This window comes from Capricornis sumatraensis, chromosome 6, assembly GCF_032405125.1.
Source record: "Capricornis sumatraensis isolate serow.1 chromosome 6, serow.2, whole genome shotgun sequence".
NCBI classification, from domain to species: Eukaryota; Metazoa; Chordata; class Mammalia; order Artiodactyla; family Bovidae; genus Capricornis; species Capricornis sumatraensis.
Genome location: NC_091074.1, coordinates 106,003,317 through 106,026,067, shown reverse-complemented (window position 1 = coordinate 106,026,067; position 22,751 = coordinate 106,003,317). Strand labels below are relative to the sequence as shown.

The following is a 22,751-nucleotide window of genomic DNA, read 5'->3' as shown; positions in this document are numbered from 1 at the left end:
AATTTCACACAGCCATTATCCAGTGTTGCCATAAAATAGGGACTGTAGATTCTAGGTAGCAAAGATTCTTTCTGAAACCAATGTTAAGTCAAAGAAATATAAAGCAGGGCATTACACTAAATTTCTGGATCTAGTACACTAAAAAGAGTGAAACCTAGGAAAAGTTAACTACTGTTTTATAGAAGAAATAAAGACCTGCAAAAGCTGATTTTTGGTTGTATAATATTGTACACACTGTGTGGATCTGCGGCATCTGCTAGCTGAAGCAGACATGCACTGTATTTATCCCTGCCCTATATCCTAGACCCTCCCTCCCCACCCCCAACAATCTACTACCTTATACCAAGTATTGTGGATATGAGCCCAAGTCATCCCAGACAATCCAGTGAACAAAGTTAGTGTAATGCACTGGTGTGAAGTGTGAGATTAAAAAAAAAGTCCCTTTCAATCTTCATCAAAGTTTTGCTGTAGAAGAAAATTGGCAGCCAAGTTCTCATTCTTCTCACAAGCAAAATATGCTTGTATCACAAGTCCTTCAGGAAATCCTAATGCCTTTAACTGAAAGAAAAGAAAGAAAACATATTATGGAGTCATCATTATTTGAAAACATACTATAAGGGATGCAAAAACTTGAGAATTATAGATGAATTCATTCCTTTCTGATCATGGAGCTGCTGTCCAATTCAAGGAGCTAGATGGAACTTGGGGCCCTTTCCTGTAACCACTTACAAAATTCTTTGCTCCTAGTTAAAACTTTGATGCTAAATAGATACTTTGATAATACTCACTGGCATTAACACTAAAAGTTAGTTGCTGTGGTAGTTTAAAAATAAATGACCCTACAGAAATCTGTAAATCAGATGGCTTTTAGTACATAAGCGGTGAAACTATGGATGAGAGCAACCGGAGGTGGAGGTGAGTTTAACTACCTAATCCAATTATTTGTTTCTTGTTTGTTTTTTTTTAAAGCCATATCCTTAATAAGGGTCAAATATCACTCTTAACCTCCTTGCTTTATGAAACACCTCATACTACAAAAATGGGTGGTCAATTATTAGTAGTATTACATGACATACTTTTGAAGTCAAGACATACAGTATTCTGTTTTTATCTGCTTAATTTTTGTAGCACTTTAAAAGGTGATATGATCCATTTAATTTTATTTTCATAGTCTATTGAAAATCACTTGCAACTCAATAATCACTGCTTTTAAAAGCCTTTAAACACTCAGGTGAGGAGAAGGCAATGGCACCCCACTCCAGTACTCCTGCCTGGAAAATCCCATGGACGGAGGAGCCTGGTAGGCTGTAGTCCATCAGGTCGCTGAGGGATGGACACGACTGAGCGACTTCACTTTCACTTTTCACTTTCATGCATGGGAGAAGGAAATGGCAACCCACTCCAGTGTTCTTGCCTGGAGAATCCCAGGGACGGGGGAGCCTGGTGGGCTGCCATCTATGGGGTCGCACAGGGTCGGACACGACTGAAGTGACTTAGCAGTAGCAAACACTCAGGTGAATTAATCTAATTTCCCAGGTGCCATACATTTGTCCCTTGCATTAGACTGTATCAAGAAAGGACCTTTATTTAAAAACCAGGCAAAACTCCTAATTCAGCATGATTATACTCATCCATGAAAGGAGAAGAAACTAAAAAATGATTTTGTTATTTAGGTCTTGTCCACATTAAAGCTGGGCTAGCTGAAGTAAAAGGTAAATAGGGCACAATCCAACTATATATGCTTTACAGTAAGACACAAAATTTAGATTGAAAGACACAGTATGCTGAAAGTAAAAGGATAGAAAAAGACATATACCATGCAAATAATTACACAAAAAGAGAGCTTAAGCGGCTATATTAATACCAGACAAAACAGCCTTCAATTAAAATTGTTACTAAAACAAAGATATTTTATGATGATAAAACAATCAAAAAGACTTCATTGCAAACAAAGAGAACAACAAAGCCCCCAAATACATAAAGCAAAAACTGACAGACTTGAAGGGAAAAATGCAACAATAGCTGGAGACGTCAATATTGCCAAGTTCTGTAACGGATAAGAGAAGGCAGAAGACAAGCAAGTAGAAAACCTAAAAAAATGCTAAACCAACCAGACCTAAGAGACACGCACAGAGCAGCGAACAGTGGCAAGTCGCACACCCTTCTCAAGTACACACAGAACAGTCTCCACGGACCAGGTCAGGTCGCAAAACAAGCCCCGGTGAGTTTCTAGGGATTAAAGTTACACAAATTATGTTCTCTGACCACAATGGAATGAACTCAGAAATCAATAAAAGAAGGACATTTGGACAATTCATAAATGTGGAAATTAATAAAACCCTAAAAAACCTACAGATCAAAAACTGACAAAATTAGAAAATACGGAGATGAATGAAAATAAAATGTCAATACACTGAAATTTACGGCATGTTGCTGTAGCAGTTCTTGCAGAAGTTTCTAGTTGTAAATGTCTACAGGTCCAACTCAGATACTGCAAGTTCGGCTACAGAATACTGCTATTAAGCGAATATGGCAATAAAGCAGGTCACAAGAATTTCTGATTTCCCAGTGCACACGAGTCATGTTTACACTATACTGTAGTCTGTTAGCTGGGCAGCAGCATCACATCTAAAAACCACTGTATATACTCTAATTTAAAAATACTTTATTGTCGAAAGTAACCATCGTAACAGTCAAAAACCTTCAACTGGTAAAAAAAGGACTTAACTGCAAAATGTAATGAAGCGAGGCACAATAAAACAAGGCCATGCCTGTGTAATAAGAGATAGTAAATCAGTAATCTAAATTCACCTTAAGAAACTGGGGGGGGGGGTGGTGGGGGGGGAGAAGAAACTAAATCTAAAGCAAACAGAAGGAAATAAAATAGAGACTAGAAAAATACATAATCAATAAAACCAAAAATTCTTGCTTTTTTTCCCTTTAAATCAACAACATTAACAAACCTTTACTGAATTGACAAGAAAAAAAAAATCTGAGAATTCATATGACTAAATCAGAAAATAAATGTGGGAACATTATTATTACTTTTTATAGAAATGAAAGCAACAATAAGGGAATACTAAGAACAGCTCATGCCAACAAATTAGACAACATATATGAAACAAATTTCTAGAAAAACAAAAACCACCCTGACTCAAGGAAAAAAAAAAAAACAGAAAACCTGAACAAGTCCTATGACAAGAGACTTAATTAGTAATCACAAAACTTCCCCAAAAGCCAGGCCCAGATAACTTCACTGGTGAGCTGTACCAGCAATTTAAAGAAAAATCAACACCAATTCTTCATTAACTCTTCCAAACGAGAGAAGAGGAGGGAACTGACTCCGTAAGACCAGTACTAGCCTGACACCAAAACCAGACCAAGACACCGTAAGAAAACTACAGACCAATACTCCTTACGCAAGAAGATGCAGAAATCCTCAACAAATCACTAGCAGGTCAACTCCAGCAACACATTAAGAGCATTAAACACCACGCCCATAGAGGATTCACCTCAGGAATACAAGGCTGAGCCAACACAGAAAAATCAATCAGCACAACAAAGTACATTGACAGAAAAAGGGACACGATCACATGACCATCTCAACACACAATCGACAAAACCTCACATCCTTTGTGATAAAAACATCCAATGTAATAGAAATAGAAGAGAACTTCCTCAACCTGATGAAAGGAATCTAATGAAACCCACAGCTAACATCAAACTTAATGGTGGAAGACTTAGTATTTCATTTTCCTCTAATATCCGGAACAAGACAAGGATGTCGGCTCTTATCACTGCTATTCAACAATAGAGGAGGTTCTGGCAGGATAATTAAGCAAGTTAGTATATATGTGAATAAAAATAAACAAAGGACACCTGAATTGAAAAAGAAGTAAAACTATGTCTACCTTCAAATGATCTTACATATAGAAATCCTAAGGAACACACACAAATTAAGAATTAACAACTGAGTTAAAGAAGGTAGACAAAATTGACTTTTGGTATACAAAACTGCATGATACACAAAATTGTATCTCCATATAACAATGAACAATCTAAAAACTGAAATTAAGGAAACAATTCTAGGGACTTCCCCGATAGTCCAGTGGTTAAGACTTTGTGCTTCCAATGCAGGGGTCATGGGTTTCATTCCTGGTCAGGGAACTAAGATCCCATATGTGTTGGTGTGGCCAAAAATAAATAAATAAAAAGAACACAATTCTATTTATAACAGTGTCAAAGAATAAAAATAAGTATTTTCAATAAATGGTGCTGGGCAACTGGATATTATACAGGTGAAACATATCAATCTAGACTCCTGCACCTCACATTATAAACAAAAAGTTAACTCAAATGGAGCATAGACATTTTTCATTACGTAAATGTAGTAAGAGCTATAAAACTCTTTCGGGAAAGCACAGGCTCGAGTCCTCTGACCTTGGGTAAGGCAATGTTCGTGTAACACCAAAAGCAAAAGCAACAAAAAGAAAATTTCCCCAACACAGAAATCAAGAACTGACAGTCTCAAAAAAAGAAGTTGCTACAGAACAAGTGAGGCAATTGTCTACTGTCATTTCTATTATTTGAGGAGGTAAAACAGCACACTATATAAAGTATCTTTTAAGAAATACTAGTTATAAACCTTGAACACTTATATGGTTATGTCATAAAGACAAATTAAAGCTCAGATGATTTTCTAAGTATTAAGTTATACTGCAATGGCACAACCTGTACGGGTTGACCTCATAAGGGTGAAAAGAGAATTGAAATATCAGGTTCTGATATCCACTATACATATTTTATATAATTCACACACATATATTTATATTTAGAGACAACAGTGAAATAAAATTTGAAATATAAATTTAAAAAAGGATAATCTTGAATTGAGCGTATACTTTTTTCTTCTTGAATTTTAAAACATCAATGAAATCTTTAGCTTGATTTATTTATAACAATTTCATGCTAGACTGGTATTTAATGCTGGTTCTTGGGCTTCACAAAGAACATGATGAGAGTAGGGCTGAGAAGAGACTGTCTCCACTGCAATCCCTACATGAATAATGCTCTATTGGGCTCTGCTCAATAGGAGCTATCTTCCACGATGGAAATACTCTGTATCTAGGCTACCCGATGCAGGAGCCACTAGCCCCAGTGACTACTGAGCATCTGCAACATGGCTAGTGTGACTAGGAACTGAACTTTTAAGTTTTACGTAAACTCACCCTTTCTATAGCTTCTTTTTCCTGAGGCGTTACTTGAATGTAGTTCATATGACCACTTCCAGCTTCTGCGATTCCTCCACTGCCACCTCCTCCCCCTCCTCCTTGACCACCAGCTTCTTGAACTGGTTCATTTAACATCTGAATAAAATGCTCCTGATGTTGGCTAATTTGCTGCAGTGATTTAAAGAACACAACAACAACACATTGTTATAAAGTACCTCCAGGAAAATAAGAACTCTAATACAAATAAAAAGGAAAGCTACAACTCTGCAATTGCATTATTTTAGAATGATTCTGGATTAGTCAGCCTTTGGAAGGATGTATTTCTGAGTATTTCTGAAGGAGGTAAACAGTGAAGAATTAAAAGAATTCAAATTCTTTTTCATAAACACTCCACTCCCCCATTACTATTAAAAAACTACTTGATGGCTAAAAGAAAAATTATATTTATGCCTATATTATTTTTATCTTCCACAACTAGCAGGCAGTAGAATGCTACACAAAACTCAAATACTTCATGACCTGAACAATAAAATAAGCCCACAGGTATGTTTTCTAAGAGGCAGTGCACCTCTAGTAATAAGCTTGAGAAAGAGAGATTTAGAAAATTAAATATTTCTTTCTGCAAAAGTTTCTCATAAAGTGTTTCCCAAACTTAGTATTTGACTAAATTAACCCCACCCCAACCCCAATTCTCTTTTTATCAGTACCTCTATAACATTCTCCTGAGGGTAGCTTGGAAGAACAGTTTATACACCTGGTAGAGGGGAAGGAGTACCCACTGACTTCTACAAAATGTTAATACATCCTAACCATTTATGAAACTGATTAAACAGTCACCTGAAGTAACTGTGGATTTTCTCGACCTATCTGTTGCAGCAATGCTGGAAGCAGGGAAGGATTCTGTTGAATAATTTGCCTCATCTGTTGAAACTGAGGCTGATTCCGTAAAAATTCAAGAGGGTGTCCTAAAATAAACATAAACATTTTTAAACAAAAATAACAAACATAATTTAGACAGCAAACATTGTGAAGAAAAAAAATGATTTGAGTTCTAAGATGTATATAAAATGAAGTAAGTAATGACAATCTTCAAATTGTACCAACTTGCAAGTCTTATACTGCAGAAATTATTCCTACTAGCTCAGGTAGAGAGTGGGTTTGCCAGGTGGTACTAGTGGTAAAGAACCTGCCTGCCAACGCAAGAGACATAAGAGATGCAGGTTCAACCCTGGGTTGGGAAGATCCCCTGGAGGAGGGCATGGCAACTCACTCTAGTATTCCTGCCCGGAGAGCCCCATGGACAGAGGAGCCTGGCGTGCTACAGTCCATGGGGCTGCAGAGTCAGACACGACTGAAGCGACTCGGCACAGCACAGCACACGACGCTGAGAGAACAGAACACTAAAAGCAGGACGTTTTCCTACAACTGCCTGGGGCGCTCAATCTATCAAAGAACACCGACAACCTGTGCCTGCATATACTCTATAAAAAGCATTAGAGGCTGTTTCTGATGCTCAAAAGTTCCTAAGAAATATATATACCAAAACCAAGAAACACAAAAAAACCTACCCTCTTTAACTGTATTTAAGATTAGTGAGAATAGAATAGATGTACGTTCTTATCTCCTGCATTATTCAAGGCAATCATTCAAATTAAAATGGCCACAGAGCACGGTTATTTACTCTTCTTTGTATAACACTAGTTTTACAGAAGAAAACAAGACTCAGGAACTAAGTTATTCAGTAAGTGCCACTGGACGGAACAGCACCCCAAACCTGAACCAAAGTTCTGCTTCCTCCATTTCCACACTGAATCTCAGGAAATGAAAGCTTATCCTCTGGGAGACTGTACACAAAGTGCTTAGGGATTTTTATCAACCAGAACTGACTGCCATAATTAGAGCTAGGAAATACATAAAGGAATGATCTCTTCAAAAGTAACAGTTTGAATTCCTTTATCAATTTTACAGAAGAAAGAATGAAAGAGAACATTCCCAGGCCTCTCACAGGCTCTAGGCTTTGCTTCCTAGTCAAACCTTTGCCAACTCAAGTGTGGGTGCTAGTCAGTAAAGATACCTGAATTCAAGCTTTGATTTCACCTCTAGATACAAGATATTAAATATACTAGGTTTCATTTTCTTGCTTCTATAATAACCATTAGGATCCTGCTGGCGTTGGAATTATATTTTATGATATTTATAGGGAGAGAAAGAGACAAGGTGCGCAAACCACTCTGAATATAACACTAAATGCAAGCTGGGAAGCATCTCTTCCTTAGAACAAGCTAAACAGAAATATGTCCTTTACCAAAACTGCAGTGATGAAGTTTAAAATAAGAGTATCTTTTATACCCACGTAGTATAGTTTCTTCTGGGCCCTTCTCTAACAGTAAAAGAGATTTTAAGAATTATGCTGCTCTGAGAATGAACGTCACCTCCAAAGAATTTCAGGTTAAATTACTTTAAACTGAAGATTCATGGCCATTTCTTCCCCATCAAAAGATTCCACTTTACCTCCAGAACTTGCTGTTGTAGTTGTTGCTGTCGTGGTTGCTGCAGCTGCAGCCACTGAAGACTGCGGAGCCCCAGTGCTCGCTGCTGGAGGGGGGTCAACCACAGCCTGGCTCTCTCTATCTCCAGGAATTCCCTGTAACATGATTTCCAAGCTTTAGAATAGCTCATCATTCAAAGTTAGTTAAATATTACACAGAATAAGAAACTTTGTAAGTCTATTCAATATCCTTGTCTAATTTCTAAAAGCATCAAACAGATGTCTGCTTCAATTCAAAGTAAAGGATAAACACAAACAAAATCTGCACATATTCAAGATTAGAAACAGCCTCAATGTGGTATGGATGAATCCATATTGCTATTATATACAGCAGCACTGCCCAACAGAACTTTCCATTTTGGAACACCTCTGTATTTATGTTGTCCAATAAAAATACCCATTAGCCACAAGTAGCTACTGAGACCTTGAAATGCAGCTAATGGTACTAAGACACTTAAAAAAAGAGTTAAGTATTAACTTACTTGTACTTAACAGTACTCAATAGCTACCCAACTAGATAGTGTAGATCTAAGACATAAAGGAATTTTAATAATTAAAAAAAAATCATGAAATGATTTTTATACAGCAACACATATTAATATCTAACACCGAAGTATCCGGCCAGATCCTAAGCTTGCATATAATACTGTCCAACATTAAAAAGCTAATTTTTTAAATTTTCAAAATATCAACACAAATCTTATTAGGACATATCTGACTTTTTAGTTCAATGGTTAAGACTCTGCACTTTCACTGCAAAGGGCATAGGTTCAATCCCCGGTCAGGAAACTAAAATCCCACAAGCTGTGTGGTATGGCGCAAAGGAAGAAAGAAAGAAAAAAGTAAATGGGTATAAAAGAATCTTCAAGTTTTGGGTGATAATTTTTCTAAGTTTGTGACATTTATCTTCTGATGTTATTATAACTTAAAACTGCACTAAGATTTTTGGAATACCCTATTTTGATAAAAATGATTTATAAGACTTCTCACATATAGCTATCAAATAATCTTTATAGGTTTTGGAAAGGCAATAAAGGAGAAAATACTGTATATGAATATGAGATGGTACTAGTAATCACTTCCATTTCCCAGTAAACCAGAAGCTAAAATCATAAACATATAAAGAATGAAGGACAATAAATAGCAGGATAATAACTGCTGTATTAGATGTCCCTCTAGGCACTGCAAGCCACCCACCAATTTACACCCTTAAATGAGGAGCTATCAAGTGTGGACAAACTGTATACAGATCAAGGGTCCAAAAGCCTCCATCAAATTCTCAAAAAAGTTAGCTAAAGTCAGAAGTTAATCACCACTGTTACAGATCTACCTCAAATCCTCACACACAAGATTTAGCTTTTTGTTAGATTATTACTTCTTCTTTCTGTACACTCACTTGCACTTATATAGATTCATCAAAAACTAGCAACAGTTCAAAGCATCAAAACAAGTGCCTGCTTCAATTGAAACTAAAGGATAAACTGTTTCCATGAACCTCTCATCTATTTATTTGCATTTGATGCTAAAGAATAGCAACTGTGAAAAGAGTAATTCATTTTTTTTAAATCCAAAAATTTCAAATCTACAGGGTCAAATATTTGATGACACCATTAAAATAATGCAGAATTCCAAAATCAGGTATAACTTAAAGCCATTCTATAAAAGGAAAGGCAATGTTTTTATGTAATACACATTTTTGGGGGAGGAATGAGGGGCAACCATAAACTGATCCACAATAACTCTCGATCCAGTATGATTCCTCAATTTCAAACTGATAATTAAATGAACTTTCAAGTGGACAATGGGACAAAGAATTCAAAAGTTAAATGGTATGTTAAGATTTTCTGAACCTCATGCCAGTAAGCAGGAAATGACCGGAGGAGAAGCAATTATCTGCTCATGACGGGGACTCTTCTGAAACTACTCTCTGAAAAGGAGTTTCTACCAGAAGCACACCTAGAAACAAGGGAATGGATTGAGCTGTGGGCGGTATTCTCCAAGGAGTTAGGATCTGAGATGATGTTTAGGGTAATACAGACTTTTGATAATACTCTAACACACCAACGACAACTGCAGAATAAAATCTTAAAACTAAAAAATTAATCCAATATTACTGCAAACTTTTACAATTTGCTTTTGGTCTGTGTCACATCTGTAAAACAGACATTCATTGTCGTAAAATATCAAGGGTTTCAGTTCATGCCCATAACAGTCTATTTCTCAAAAACTTTTATTAGTAGGGGAGTCTACAACCTAAAATTCCCCTAAACCCTTGTGAAAATCTGGGATCTGAGTTGTCCAGATAAATTAATTATCTGAACTTTTCAGCAAACTCTCCCAATTTTTAAAAGCTAGAAACTAATTACAAAAATTTACATAGTATAAAATTTGACTTGGACTTCCAACTTGAAACTTTCACTCTACATAGTACATCCAGGATGTTTGGCAGGCAAAAAAGCTACTGAAATGTTGGATTCAATTAGTTTGAAAACCTGCCCCACCCTTAGCCCTCTAACACATAGCTCTCATCCTCAGAGGATGATATAACTAGGTTAGACACTACTACCCCAAGTGGATAGCCAATTTTAAAACCCATTTAGTCACATTTTCTGATTCAAAGTTTATCACAATCTTTTAGAAGAGGTTATACTTTATTAACAGAAAATGATAATGCACTAAGAAAAATACTGGGTTGACCGAAAGGTTTGCTCTGATTTTTCCTTAAGATGTAATGGAAAATCCCAAAAGAACTTTTTGAAAGCCCAATAAATGTCAATAAAAGCATTAATTAAATCAACCCAATAAAAGCATTATGCAAATGAGCATACATCACCATTATCTTACGAACTGCTACTGTTTCTTTAAAATTTCTGTTTCTTTGAGATTTCATCCTTAAACAACTAGAACCAAGAAAGCAAAATGTTTCTCACCATTAAGAGATACTCCACTGCTCTGTCAGGGTTGTTGAAACTGGCTCTCAGGGCTGCAATTACTTGCTCTCGTTCATAGCCCATTGACATGATCTCAGTTACCATGTTCTCGTAAGACTGACCTGTCACTAAAAAAAGATATGTGTGTGGATGGAAGAAGGGAAAAAGGAAAAGAGAAAGAAAATTCAATAAACAAACATTCTCCACATAATTTCAGTGTGTGTGTATGTAGGCATGCACTGTCAGGCACTACAGTGTTAGGAACACAACGATGAGTAACTAAAGCACACATACAACTACTACAACATACATGTGGTAGGTAGAACAATCCACCTCCTCCCATCCTTACAAACTGTAAGTTAGGTTACAAAGCCAAAGGGAATTGAGGTTGCTAATCAGCTGACTTTAAGATAGGGAAATAATCCTGGATTACCTGGGTTGGTCTAATGTAATGGTAAGGGTCCTTAAAAGCAGGAGCAAAGCAGATGAGAGGGTCAGAGAAATAAGCGGGGACAAGTTAGAGAAAAAAGCAGGGGCAGAGATGTTATGGGCTTCTTTGATGACAGAGGAAGGCGCTATGGCCAAGGTATGTGGTCAGTCTCTTAGAAGTTAGAAAGGACACCAAACAAATTCTCCCCGAGTCTCCAGAAAGGAATGCAGCTCTGATTTAAGCCCAATGAGTTAGCCTCTTTATTTTAGTCCAGTGAGCTTCACGTCAGATGTCTAGCCTACAGTACTACAGTAAGATAATAAATGTGTTGTGTTACACCACTAAGGTGTGATACAGAGCAGCAACGGGAAACTAATACAGTATGTTAAACACATAATAAAAATATCAAGTACAAAGGTAGCACAAACATATAACCGAATTAGGAAGTCGAGGCTGGCAACCTGGAAGAGGAGACAAATGAACTGATTTTTGAAAGCAAGAAGCGGGGACATTTCAAGCAATCAATTGTGCTATAATAAGTTGTTTTCCTTTGACACCTTTTATTATCAAAGCAGAGGGGAATAGGGGTTGGAAGCAAGAAAGTCAGAATGTCTCATACCATATAAAATGGTACAATTATCTCTATAAGTCATTTCCCAGAGATCTCTCCAACCCCAACTCACTCTGTATGGAAATGTCAGAAAACACTCTGATTTAAAGCAAGTTTTCCTAACAACTAGTGATGATGAGCATCTTTTTATATTTCTGTTGGACTTTTGTACATCTTCTTTGGAGAAATATCTATTCAATTCCTTTGCCCATTTTTTTTTAAACTATTGAGTTGTATGAGTTCTTTATATATCAAGGATGTTAACCTATCATATACATATATATAGCTGCAAGTATTTTCTCGCCATTCTATAAGTCTTTTTACTTTGTTGATGGCAAAATTTTCAATAAAGTTCTAACAGCTATGAAAATATAGCTTAAAAAACTAAGTATCACTGAGCAAATTCAACATTTGGTATCTTGTTTAATGACTTTTCCCTTCCTATTCCATTAAGTACTCAACTTTTTAATTACCCACTGATACAATTCTAGCACAAAGCACTCAAGTGTCAGTATACTTTCAGTAATCTAGTTCTCAGATAAAGAAAACATGATGTATCAATAATAAAATCAAGTGCTGTGGACTATCAGAACTATATTATTTTAACATAGTGTTTTTCTCACTCAATTCTCACAAGAACTCTATGAGGCTGAGGCTTATTAAAAAGATTAACAATTTGATCAACGGCTATTAAGCCATGGTGCAGAGACACAAACACAAGCTGTCTAGACCCTAGAGCTCCCACACCTAATCCTTAATGCCATGCCTCCTAATTAGTCAAGTTATAAAAACTCAAACAGAAGTGTCTACATGCAGGCTGGGTACATTTTAGATCCTAAAGGTACAAGGGAAATGACTCCTAGGAAAATTAGGGACAATGGACAACACCAGACAGAGCTAATGAGACAGAAGAAATAGTGAAGAAAATGTGATTAAGAATGAATTCTGAACTTACCATCTAGGATAGGAGGTGTTATGAAAGGAACAATGACCTCATTAGATCTGCCTTTTAGAAACTCCACTGTGGCAAGGAATAGACCAGTTAAGAGAGTAATGCTAGAGCATCAGGAAGGGAGGGACGTCAGCTGAGGCAATTAGGTGGTAGTAGAAACAAAGATCCAGAGACTTTAGGAAGGAGATCGGTAGGACTCCTAGTCTCACTGGTCAAGAGAGAAGAGGTCAAGGTTGATGCTAATACTTTGGTAGAGCATGGATGATGATGGAAGCAAGAAAGGAACAAAAGAGAAGAATCAGATGGAGGAATAAAAAATTTGTCAATTTTGAATCTAAGGAGTTTATGGAGGTTATAGGTTTTCCAGCTGACAGCTTCAAGAATGAGGCTTGGAAGTCAGAGGGATATACGTACTGGAATTTTAACATTGAGAATCCTTGAAAGTACAGCTGACCCTTGAACAATGTAGGTTTGAACTGTGTAGGTCCACAAATAATTGGGTAACTGCATTCCTAGCATACTTCTGTATGCTCCATGGCTGGCTGAATCTGCAGATGCAGAACCATGGACAGAGGCCTGACAGTAAAGCTGTAGATGTATTTCTGACTACACAGAGTTGGTGGCCCTAACCCCTGTGTTATTCACGGGTCAACTGTGTATGAGTGGTATTTTACTATTCCCATGGTCTGAACTTTGAACAATGACCTAGAGCAGAACCCTAGAAAAAAACTCACACATTTAAGGACCAGGCAAGATAGAAAGAATTAAACAGGAAGCCTGAGGAAGGAACAATCAGAGATACAGTTCAAGAAAGAGAGGTGTCACAGAACCCAAAAAAGAAACATTTAAAGAAGCAGGGTATTGACGTACAGACTGGATAAATTAATGATTAAAGGGTAAAGGGATCCTGAGACCGTAACAGCAGTTCTAAGAGATGCAGATGTAAAAGGTAAGACACCACCATCAGAGACCACAGCAGGAGCAACTAGAGCTGTGCACTCCTGGCCTCCTGCCAGGCAGCATCAACGCATTCCAACTGAAGCCTAACAGCGACAGCCGGACCCTCCAACAGCATCAGGGGGGAGTGTAGGCTGGTTCCAGCTCTGAGGCTACAGAGCATTTTACACATCCCTGGGTAATCTTGAGCTGTTCCAGAACCTGTGTAACAACTTCCTAAGATTAAGCTTTTACTGTCTGAAATAAGAGTGATTTCTGTTTTCCTGCTTGCTAGACACTAAACCCATACTCGTATGGTAGCAGGGTAATCCCAGAAAAAAGTCCTCACAGGTATGAATGTGGGTTTGGTACACCCAGGAGATCTTAGGCTGATTAAACAACTACTTTGCACCTTTGTGCTTTTCACATGGCAATCAGGGCATCACAGAGTTCAAGCTCAGTTAGGTCAGAGGGCCAGCCCGTATCTTATGTGATACTACTGCTGCTGGAACCTTGCTGCTGCAGCAGCTACACAGAGCACCCAGAAGCCCACCCTCCATTGAAGCTGCACCCCCACTTGCTCCAGTCTTCCACCTCCCCACCATTCCCTGTGGTACAGAAGAGCACCAAAGGGCGGGAGCGGGGCTGCCAGCTAACCTCCGACAACAAGCACCTACAGCAGGCACTGTCCCAGGGCAGTCACGGTGTAACCCAGTTACAACTGTAACCCAGGGACAGTTACAATGGGAAACGGGCTACTGGTTCTGACAGATGTACGTGTGAAGGGAAGACGGAAAGTCATTACCCAACAGGTAAAAAGTCAGGATAAAAAGGTATTTTCACTCTAAGTGCAATACAAGCAACAAGATGCAGATGGGGACCTACAGGGCTACAACCTGGAATAAAGGCTGGAGATGAATGAATAAAGATGAGATGTGAGACAGATTTAGTAACATCTTACACTCATTTCAAAGACACTTCCTAATAAATGTATACACAGATTAAACTTCATTTTAAAACCCATATTTGGAAAATGGAAAATATATCTGCTTTAAAGAAAGAAGTATGCTTAACTCTTAACAGCACGATTTAAACGATTCAACATATAGAACATTAATTTACAAAGTCTTCAGTAACATCAACTGAATTATTTAAATCATTTAACCACCTGATTATAAGCAACCATGAAAATGATCTAGAGAAATGAAGCCTCTTCCCTCTTATAAAGTAATTCACCATGTAGATACTTACCAAGTGCACTTGTTGCATCTTCAAAAAGGTTTGACCGAGAAGAATCACCTGATGTACTGTAAAATATTTTCAGAAAATCATATATCAGAAAGTATATAAAATTTACCTTAAAGCTTAGTAGCTGTCCAATTTGTACAGACTCTTTGGTTTTAATTAAATGCATAAGTTTGGCTACAGTGTTTAAAAAGGTTTCCAGATTAAAACCCAGAGCTTTATCCATAACATTTATGGCTTGGGAAGAATTCTAATACTCATTCTGTTCTGAAAATCCATCATTTAAAGAACTTACAAATAATCTGTAAGTCAAATCACAGTCAAAGAAATACCAAAAGCTGTGCATGATATAGCACATATAGAAACTGTATTTGGCTGGAAAGGCCTTGGAAGTCTTTATATAGCAGAATTTCACTTATATCTTATAGTTAAGTTCTGAACACAGAAGCTGCAAGAAAGTATTCAAGCAAGGAACATAGCATAAAAAAAATGCAGAGGCAGGACAGACTCGAGCTATAACCAAGTTTTAAACCAGTTTAAAAGGACTAAGTTTTCATGGGACTTCCTTGGTAGCCCAGTGGCTAAGACTCCACGCTCCCAATGTAAGGGGCCTGGGTTTGATCCCTGCCGGGGAACGAGATCCTACATGCCACAACTAAGAATTGCTGCAGCCAAATAATATTAAAAAAAAAAAAAAAAAAAAAGCAGAGGAGGCATCTCCTGATCTCCCAAATATATTAAAAAAACAAAAGGATTAAGTTTTTGTTAGGCAACTGAAAATGAGTCTAGAAAACAAAGTAGACACAAATACGATAATGAAAGACCAGGAAGAGGAGGCCAAAGAAAAATGAGGTTAACAAAACTGGTAAAGACAGCAGTTAGCAATTTAAATTACAACATACACAAACACAAGATACACATATACCTGTGTCCCAATTTTACAAACAAAACTCAGTAGACTTCAGTTCTGAGAAAACCCTACAGCACCGCAAGACAACGCAAATACCCAACTTTGAATTCATAAATTATAGTATCCTCAGTATCCTTGCATCCCCAGGTGCTGTGGGCAGGGTTACTGTGGCCAAAGTGCCTGGCATCCTAACACTCAACATGACTGGTAAGGGTAAAACAATCATTTGGTATAATTTTTAATGTACCTTCATTAACTAATGTGTGGAAGGCAAAACTTCAAAATGAAGTTTTTGAACTATAGTTCAACACTCTATATATACACACACATGTATGTGGAAAAAAGCTCTCCTGCCCTGGACCCCACCCAGAGACAACCGCTACTTCTAGTTTCTATATGCTGACTTGTGTTTTACTGCTGTGTTTTGGAATAATTGCATGTCAGAAGAACTACAACTGGCTCAATTTTTCCCAGAGAGGCATGACTTTCCATTTAATTGATCAAATGAAACTAATAAGAATCTGTTTGGCTTCCAATCTTTAAATTCTTTCTGTACTCAAATTTATTAATCATTTCTTTCATGACTTTTTTTGCATTAAGACTGTTCTTCCCATGTTCTCCTCTAGTTTATGATTTCACTTCTACATTAAATCTTTCTCTGTTTAAAGTTTATTTACTCTTTTTTCTTTGGGCCACACTGTGCAGCATATGAGATCTTATTCCCCCACCAGTTAATCAAACCCATGCTGCTTGCAGAGCCCTAACAACTAAGCCACAAGGGAAGTCCATAAAACTTATTTTTATAAGATAACCTCCAGGTAGCTAGACATTTACCCCAACAGCATTTCCCAGAGTGGTCTGAAATTATTTTTATCTTATATTAAGTCCCTGTATGTATATTGGTCTGTTTCTAGACTACTATTTCACCAAGTAGCCGTTCTAATAAGAGCCATTCTAAATTTGCAATCACTACCATGCATAACACAATTCATTACCTGGCAGAATTAGACCCTTCATTAATGTTCTTTTATAGAACAATCTGTGCTATTTTTGCACACTTTTTTCTTTTTAAACCTTACAGATAACATGGAGATACCATTTAACCACCATTCAAATCTTGATTCTACCTCAACACTCCTCCCCTTCCCCAGAGGAAACCATTGTATCAGTTAGTGTGATGTCCCTCTGCTACTGTTTCTCTACACATTAACCTGCTTACCCACAGAAAATATGAATATTGTCATGTGGTTTTTGTTTGGTTTAGGTTACTGACTCTACTGTTCTGCAATCTGCTTCTTTTCACTCGATTAACAAAGCCTTGAAGCCACGTTTATTTAACATGCATATACACTGCATGCTTCACCTGGCCTTCACTCCTGGGTATTAGGGCTTCTTAAACTTTAGGAAGCCTAAGAATGCACCAGTTTCACTGTTCAGTTTTTCAAGCCGTGTCTGACTCTTTGAGACCCCATGGACTGCAGCACGCCAGGCTTCTCTCTCAGGGACTCTACTAGAATTCACTAGTACAGCTTGTTAGAAAACAGACTTCTAGGACCCACGAGTCGAGAATTCTGATTTATAGAGGTCTGAGGTGGAGCCTAAGAATTAATTTCAAAGTAACTCCCAGCGATGTTGATGCTGGCTATTTATATTTACCACCACACTACGGAGAATTCCATGGACAGAGGAGCTTGGCAGGCTATAATCCATGGGGTCGCAAAGAGCTGGGCATGACTAAGCAACTATCACTCAATATGAATAAGCACAGGTCTCTAATACCAACAAATAACAAGTCAAGTCATGCTCTTACTAATGGAATTTAAGTTGGTTCCAATCTGTTCTCAATTACAAGCAGTACAGTCCCTGTGCACAAGTTTGGTTTCTCTTCAGTAGATATCAAGGAGTGGAATTTGCACTGTAATAGGCAGTTTTTACTGCCATCCACACTTTACAGATGAGGAAAAATCCAAAGATGTTCATTTCTTTTCTAAGGTTGCTGCTGCTGCTGCTTCTAAGGTTAAGACCAAACAAACATCAGACCCGAACACAATACCATGTAGCAACTGGAAAAACTTACTGATACGGAAAGACATTGATGGCAGATGCGACAACAGCCAAATAATACACAACAAACAATGACTGGGGGACAACGTCAAGCTGTTTATATGTGAAGCTATAATATACTGTCCGGTTATTTTATATAATCTGCTCATTCTTTTGCATCATTTGTATTTCCTAATTTCTCTATACAAAAGTTTTTTTCCTTTCTCCCTGGGAGAAAAAAAAAAAATCCAGATTATGGAAATTTAAACAGACATAAAAAGCATACTATTTTAGTCAGGGTTCAAAGTTTAGATACAAAGTTTGTTTGATCCACACAATAATCAAAACAAATACACGCATGAAGTAACTGTTTTGAGCACACTCCCATGCAATTTCCTAGAGTCCAGTTCTTACCTGTCAGTCGATGTGGGGGTAGTGGCCACTGGTGTTTCTATGGGCCTCTCTGCAGGCTTCTCTTGTTTTGTTACACTAGCAGGTGCGGGTTCGGAAGATGCTGTCGTTGATGCTGGAGTGACAGAGGCAGGTGCGGGAGCGGGAGCCAAAGTGGGGGCAGGGGCTGGGGCCTGAGTCACAGCCGGTGCTGTGGAGGAACTAACTGTGGTAGTGGTGGCAGAATTTGATTGCTGAGTTGTAGCTGGTGCTGGTGTTGTCACTGCTTTAGGCTAAACACATTACAAAGCAAAATCACGCATTACAATAAAATACTACATTATTACCTGACCTCTGGATGCTATAAACAAACATAACAATACTAATACAAATTTTTAGATTGAAAACAATTTTGTAAGGTGACATAATGAGTGATCAACAGCAGCAATCTGAATCATTATGTTACACATTCAAAGCTGATAAGAGCATATACATCAACTATCAGTCTCAATTAGTTCTAGCCAATGATTTCAGTCTTAGGATCATTATGAAAAAGAATCAAAAAAGCAAATATTTTAAAACATAAAGAATGTGTATATCCAAAATAAACAAATAAATAGAAGAAACACATAATTTACGCCCTAAACTTCATAATTGAAGTTTCCTCGTTACAACTTCAAAGTATTTATCATCATTTGAAAGCATTATGAAAATAACTTCCTTGAAATTAAAGTATGAACAGAAGTATGATTAATGAACATGCCAGATAATCTGCTGTATTTTAGAATAGGGAAGAAAATCCCAATGTTGATCAGAAGCCAATGGGTTTAAGTACAAAGAGACTAACATTACTTCTGAGATGTATATATAGTTAAACAGAGGCCAAATAATGTTTTAACTGCATGCTCAGCACTTTCTGAACTAAAATCAGAGCCATAAGTATTCCCACCAAGCAAAAAGCAGTTACATATGAGTAAAAATCATACTATATGAGTTTTATCTTCCTCCGAAGGCCTATCAATGCTCACGACCTACTTAGTTCATAACTCTCCTAAGGTAAAAAGGTAACTGATTTGCTGGAAGATGAGATTAAAATTCAACATAATTGCCCCAGGTATAAATCAATAAACTGTAAATGAGTGGATTTGTGTCTTATTCTAACTGAGCTAGTATAGAGTGTATTAGAAAAAATGTCTTGTGCAAGGTAGGGGGATGGGATGTAGCATCCCTCCTTTGCCTATATTAAGAGTCTTGAATTTGGCTCTGTAATTTTTATTGCCAACATAATTTCCTGTAAATTATTAATGTTCTATAACTCCAACTAGATAAGAATGTAATTCAAATGCATTATGCCCATTTACTACTTCCCTTAAGATCAATACTGATTTTACATATATATATTATAGTTATATAATATATATATTGTGATTAATATAATACTATAATATACCATGTCCTTAAACCTCACTCTAAACAGTACCAAACCCACCTGCTTTTCAAAGGTCCTCTGCTTAACTTTTGATATTAATAGTTTTTTCTCTCTTCTTTGTAATAAGGGAATTTCTCACTGCTTCCAAAATGTTTAACTGTAGCAGTCTTCTTCCCCTTCTAAAAGCTGGCCTATGTAAAATAAGAATCTGCTTGGCTCAAAGTAGCTGTTTTTCAAACACATGCACCTATTCTGAGACCCAGCCTGCTTGCTTAGTTATGTTAATACTAAAGGAAATAAGACCATAACAAATACATGCCCAAATGTCTGTGGCTACCAGACATACTATGTATGATAAAATTAAATAAGGGAATATTATTCAGCCCTCAAAAGGACAAATTCTGGCACATGCTACAATATAGACAAACCGTGAAGACATTTTATGAAGGAAAATATTAATAAGTCACAAAAGGAAAAATACTGTATGATTCCACTTATATGAGGTACAAAGTGTAGTCAAATACACAGACAGAAAAGGTAACAGTGGTGTCAGGCTGGGGCACAGCATGGGTATTTACTCTTTAACAGGTACAGAGTTTCAGTTTGGGAAAATGAAAAAGTTTTCGAAATGGACGGTGGTGATGGCTACATAACAAGAAGGAGCCATACACTTAAAAATAATTAAATCTGTACACTTTATGTTGTGCATTTTATCAGTTTTTGAAAAAACTAGTTGAGACAAAGTTTCCTCATATGATTCTGTTCATCTGTATTTAAAGTTTAATATTTTTTAAATAATTAAGTGCTTAAATATATATAACAAAATATTTTAAAAATTAACCCCAATACATATGAAATGTTTAACTGTTTGTTTCTTACTATAAAAGTATGCAGTAATTAAAATTCATTTGTTCAACTCTTATTTTCTACTGCATATATTCCTTTGAGACTTAAAAGTCTTTGACAAACTGGTTTTCAATTATTTACTTAAATTTAGTTTGGGTGCTACAAGCAACACTATTCTTAGATTACTAGGAGCTCAGAATTCAGATCATAATTCAATCTTAAAAATGAGCGTCATAAGTACCACCACTCCTCTATCTGTCTCACTCCACTGCATATTTACTCTCTCTCTCTTTTTCTAGTTTCTAAAAATCTATCTCATTGACTAAAAAATATCACGGAAATTTTTAGTCTATATGCCTTTTTGGCCTTGAAGCATTTGTTAGGTCTAGCACATCGTTTAGCCAAGTCCTTTTAAGGCATTCTTAATAAAAACTATAAAATATGAAACATTCGAAGAATCACATTCTCCAATTACATAATTTGTGATTTTACTAATCCAACAATACCTAATGATGTTTAACAGGACATTTCATATATCAACTGTTTCAACATATTTAAAATTATGCTCAAACTACAAATACATAAAACTATTAACTTTATGGTGGACTCAAAGCAAACTGTTAACACACTTAGTAACTAATAAGTGCATGCCACTATGGATGTATATATACCGTTTTCACTTAAAAAGTAAGTGTAAAGACAGACTTGGGATCTTTTTCTTTAAACTCTCATGGATAAAGATATATACAAGAGGCTGACACTTACTTTTGTCACCATAACTACCACGAAGTTTTTCTCATCAATTTTATATTCTTTTAGAGCAGTATCATCATTGAGGATTTTGCCTAGTACATTAAGAAAAAAACATATTATTAAAGGCACCATAAACTGTCTTACACTGAGGTTAAAACAATCATAAACATTAATTTTATCAATTGAAACTTTCCGAAAGAAAAACATTAACCAATCTGCCAAGATAAACATAAATGGATACAAAATTAATTAAGAAGGCATGAGCATCTGAGTAAAAGACAGCAAACACATACACTGTAGATATTTGAATCCCAAGCACTTCTGAAAAATTATTTATAATTTAAAAAAAAAGACTTGCTGGGTAAGGAGATATTAACTAGGTCCTGAGAAATGGGAGACCAAATGAAATTCAATTTTGAGATGCTCAAAGAAACACCCCCAACCCAGCCTAGGAATAACCTATAAACCCTCTTGATGGAAGGAGAAAAGAACTTCTTACTCCCACAAATACTGGATACCTGCAACACAGAAATGTTTCACTGCCATAAAAAGTAAGATACTCATAATGACTTGGCACACAGAAATGGCAAGATACAGAACTGAGTAAGCCACACGGACTATACAAGACTTCGGGCATGCAGAACGACAGACGTAAGGTCAGGATTCTTCCAGGTTGCCTTTTCCTTGAAATTAGTTTTCCATTTTTAAAGTTACTGAATCAAAAGCTGCAAGCATTAAGACAAAAGGGAACAGTGTCTCTGTCTGCATAGGAATGAAAAAAACAGCCAAGAGTAGGAACCAGAAATTCTAGTTTTATATCTGCCACCAACTACCCATGCCTCTTCAGGCTTCTGAATCCTCATCACAGGGCTGGTGTTTCTCTAAACTACCTCAGTTAAAGTACTACAAAATCTCTATCTCAAAGACAAGAATCCAGGGGTAAGCCAAGATCCATCTTACTGACATCCGCAATCAAAGTGCTCAGTATTTCTTCTAAAGAACACAGAGAAGAATTCTCCACAAAATTCACCTATTAAGTCTATTTTTAACACACTTTCCTGGTTACTAGTGAGGCTAGTTACTGGGCAACTTCCTATTCATATCCTTTGCTGCTTTTTAATTGGGTCATTCTTTTCCCTATTGATTTGTCAAGAGCTCTTCATATAATCTGAATAATAATCTTTTTTTCCTGTCATTTATTGTAGTGTCTTTTGACATAAGGTTTTCTATATTCTTCAGTCAACTTTGGTATTTTATTTAAAAACAGATAAACTTGTAGCTTCCCTGGTGGTCCAGTGGCTAAGAATCCACTTTTCAATGCAAGGGACACTGGGTCAATCCCTGGTCCCAGATGACCTGGCATGCCACGGAGCAGCTAAGCCTGCAAGCCACCCTACTGCGCCCAAGTGCTGCAACGACTGGAGGCCCTGTGCCTTCAGTCTGTACTCCACAGCAAGAGAAGCCACTGCAGTGAGAAGCCCACACCCCACGGGGAACA

General features: G+C 37.0%; 1 protein-coding gene across 1 annotated transcript in view; it reads right to left on the bottom strand.

Annotated features, from left to right (window-relative positions):
- Positions 1 to 337: 337 nt before the first annotated feature.
- Positions 338 to 22,751, bottom strand: part of RAD23B (RAD23 homolog B, nucleotide excision repair protein) — a 42,021-nt gene continuing 19,607 nt past the window's right edge. Inside the window, exons 3-10 of the mRNA XM_068973739.1 lie at positions 21,266 to 21,345; positions 18,250 to 18,518; positions 14,889 to 14,944; positions 10,710 to 10,837; positions 7,743 to 7,875; positions 6,069 to 6,196; positions 5,229 to 5,399; positions 338 to 558 (exon numbers count right to left, since the gene is read on the bottom strand). Of these exons, the coding sequence (XP_068829840.1) occupies positions 445 to 558; positions 5,229 to 5,399; positions 6,069 to 6,196; positions 7,743 to 7,875; positions 10,710 to 10,837; positions 14,889 to 14,944; positions 18,250 to 18,518; positions 21,266 to 21,345 (1,079 nt within the window). The 3' untranslated portion in view covers positions 338 to 444. The remainder of the gene's footprint in view (positions 559 to 5,228; positions 5,400 to 6,068; positions 6,197 to 7,742; positions 7,876 to 10,709; positions 10,838 to 14,888; positions 14,945 to 18,249; positions 18,519 to 21,265; positions 21,346 to 22,751) is intronic.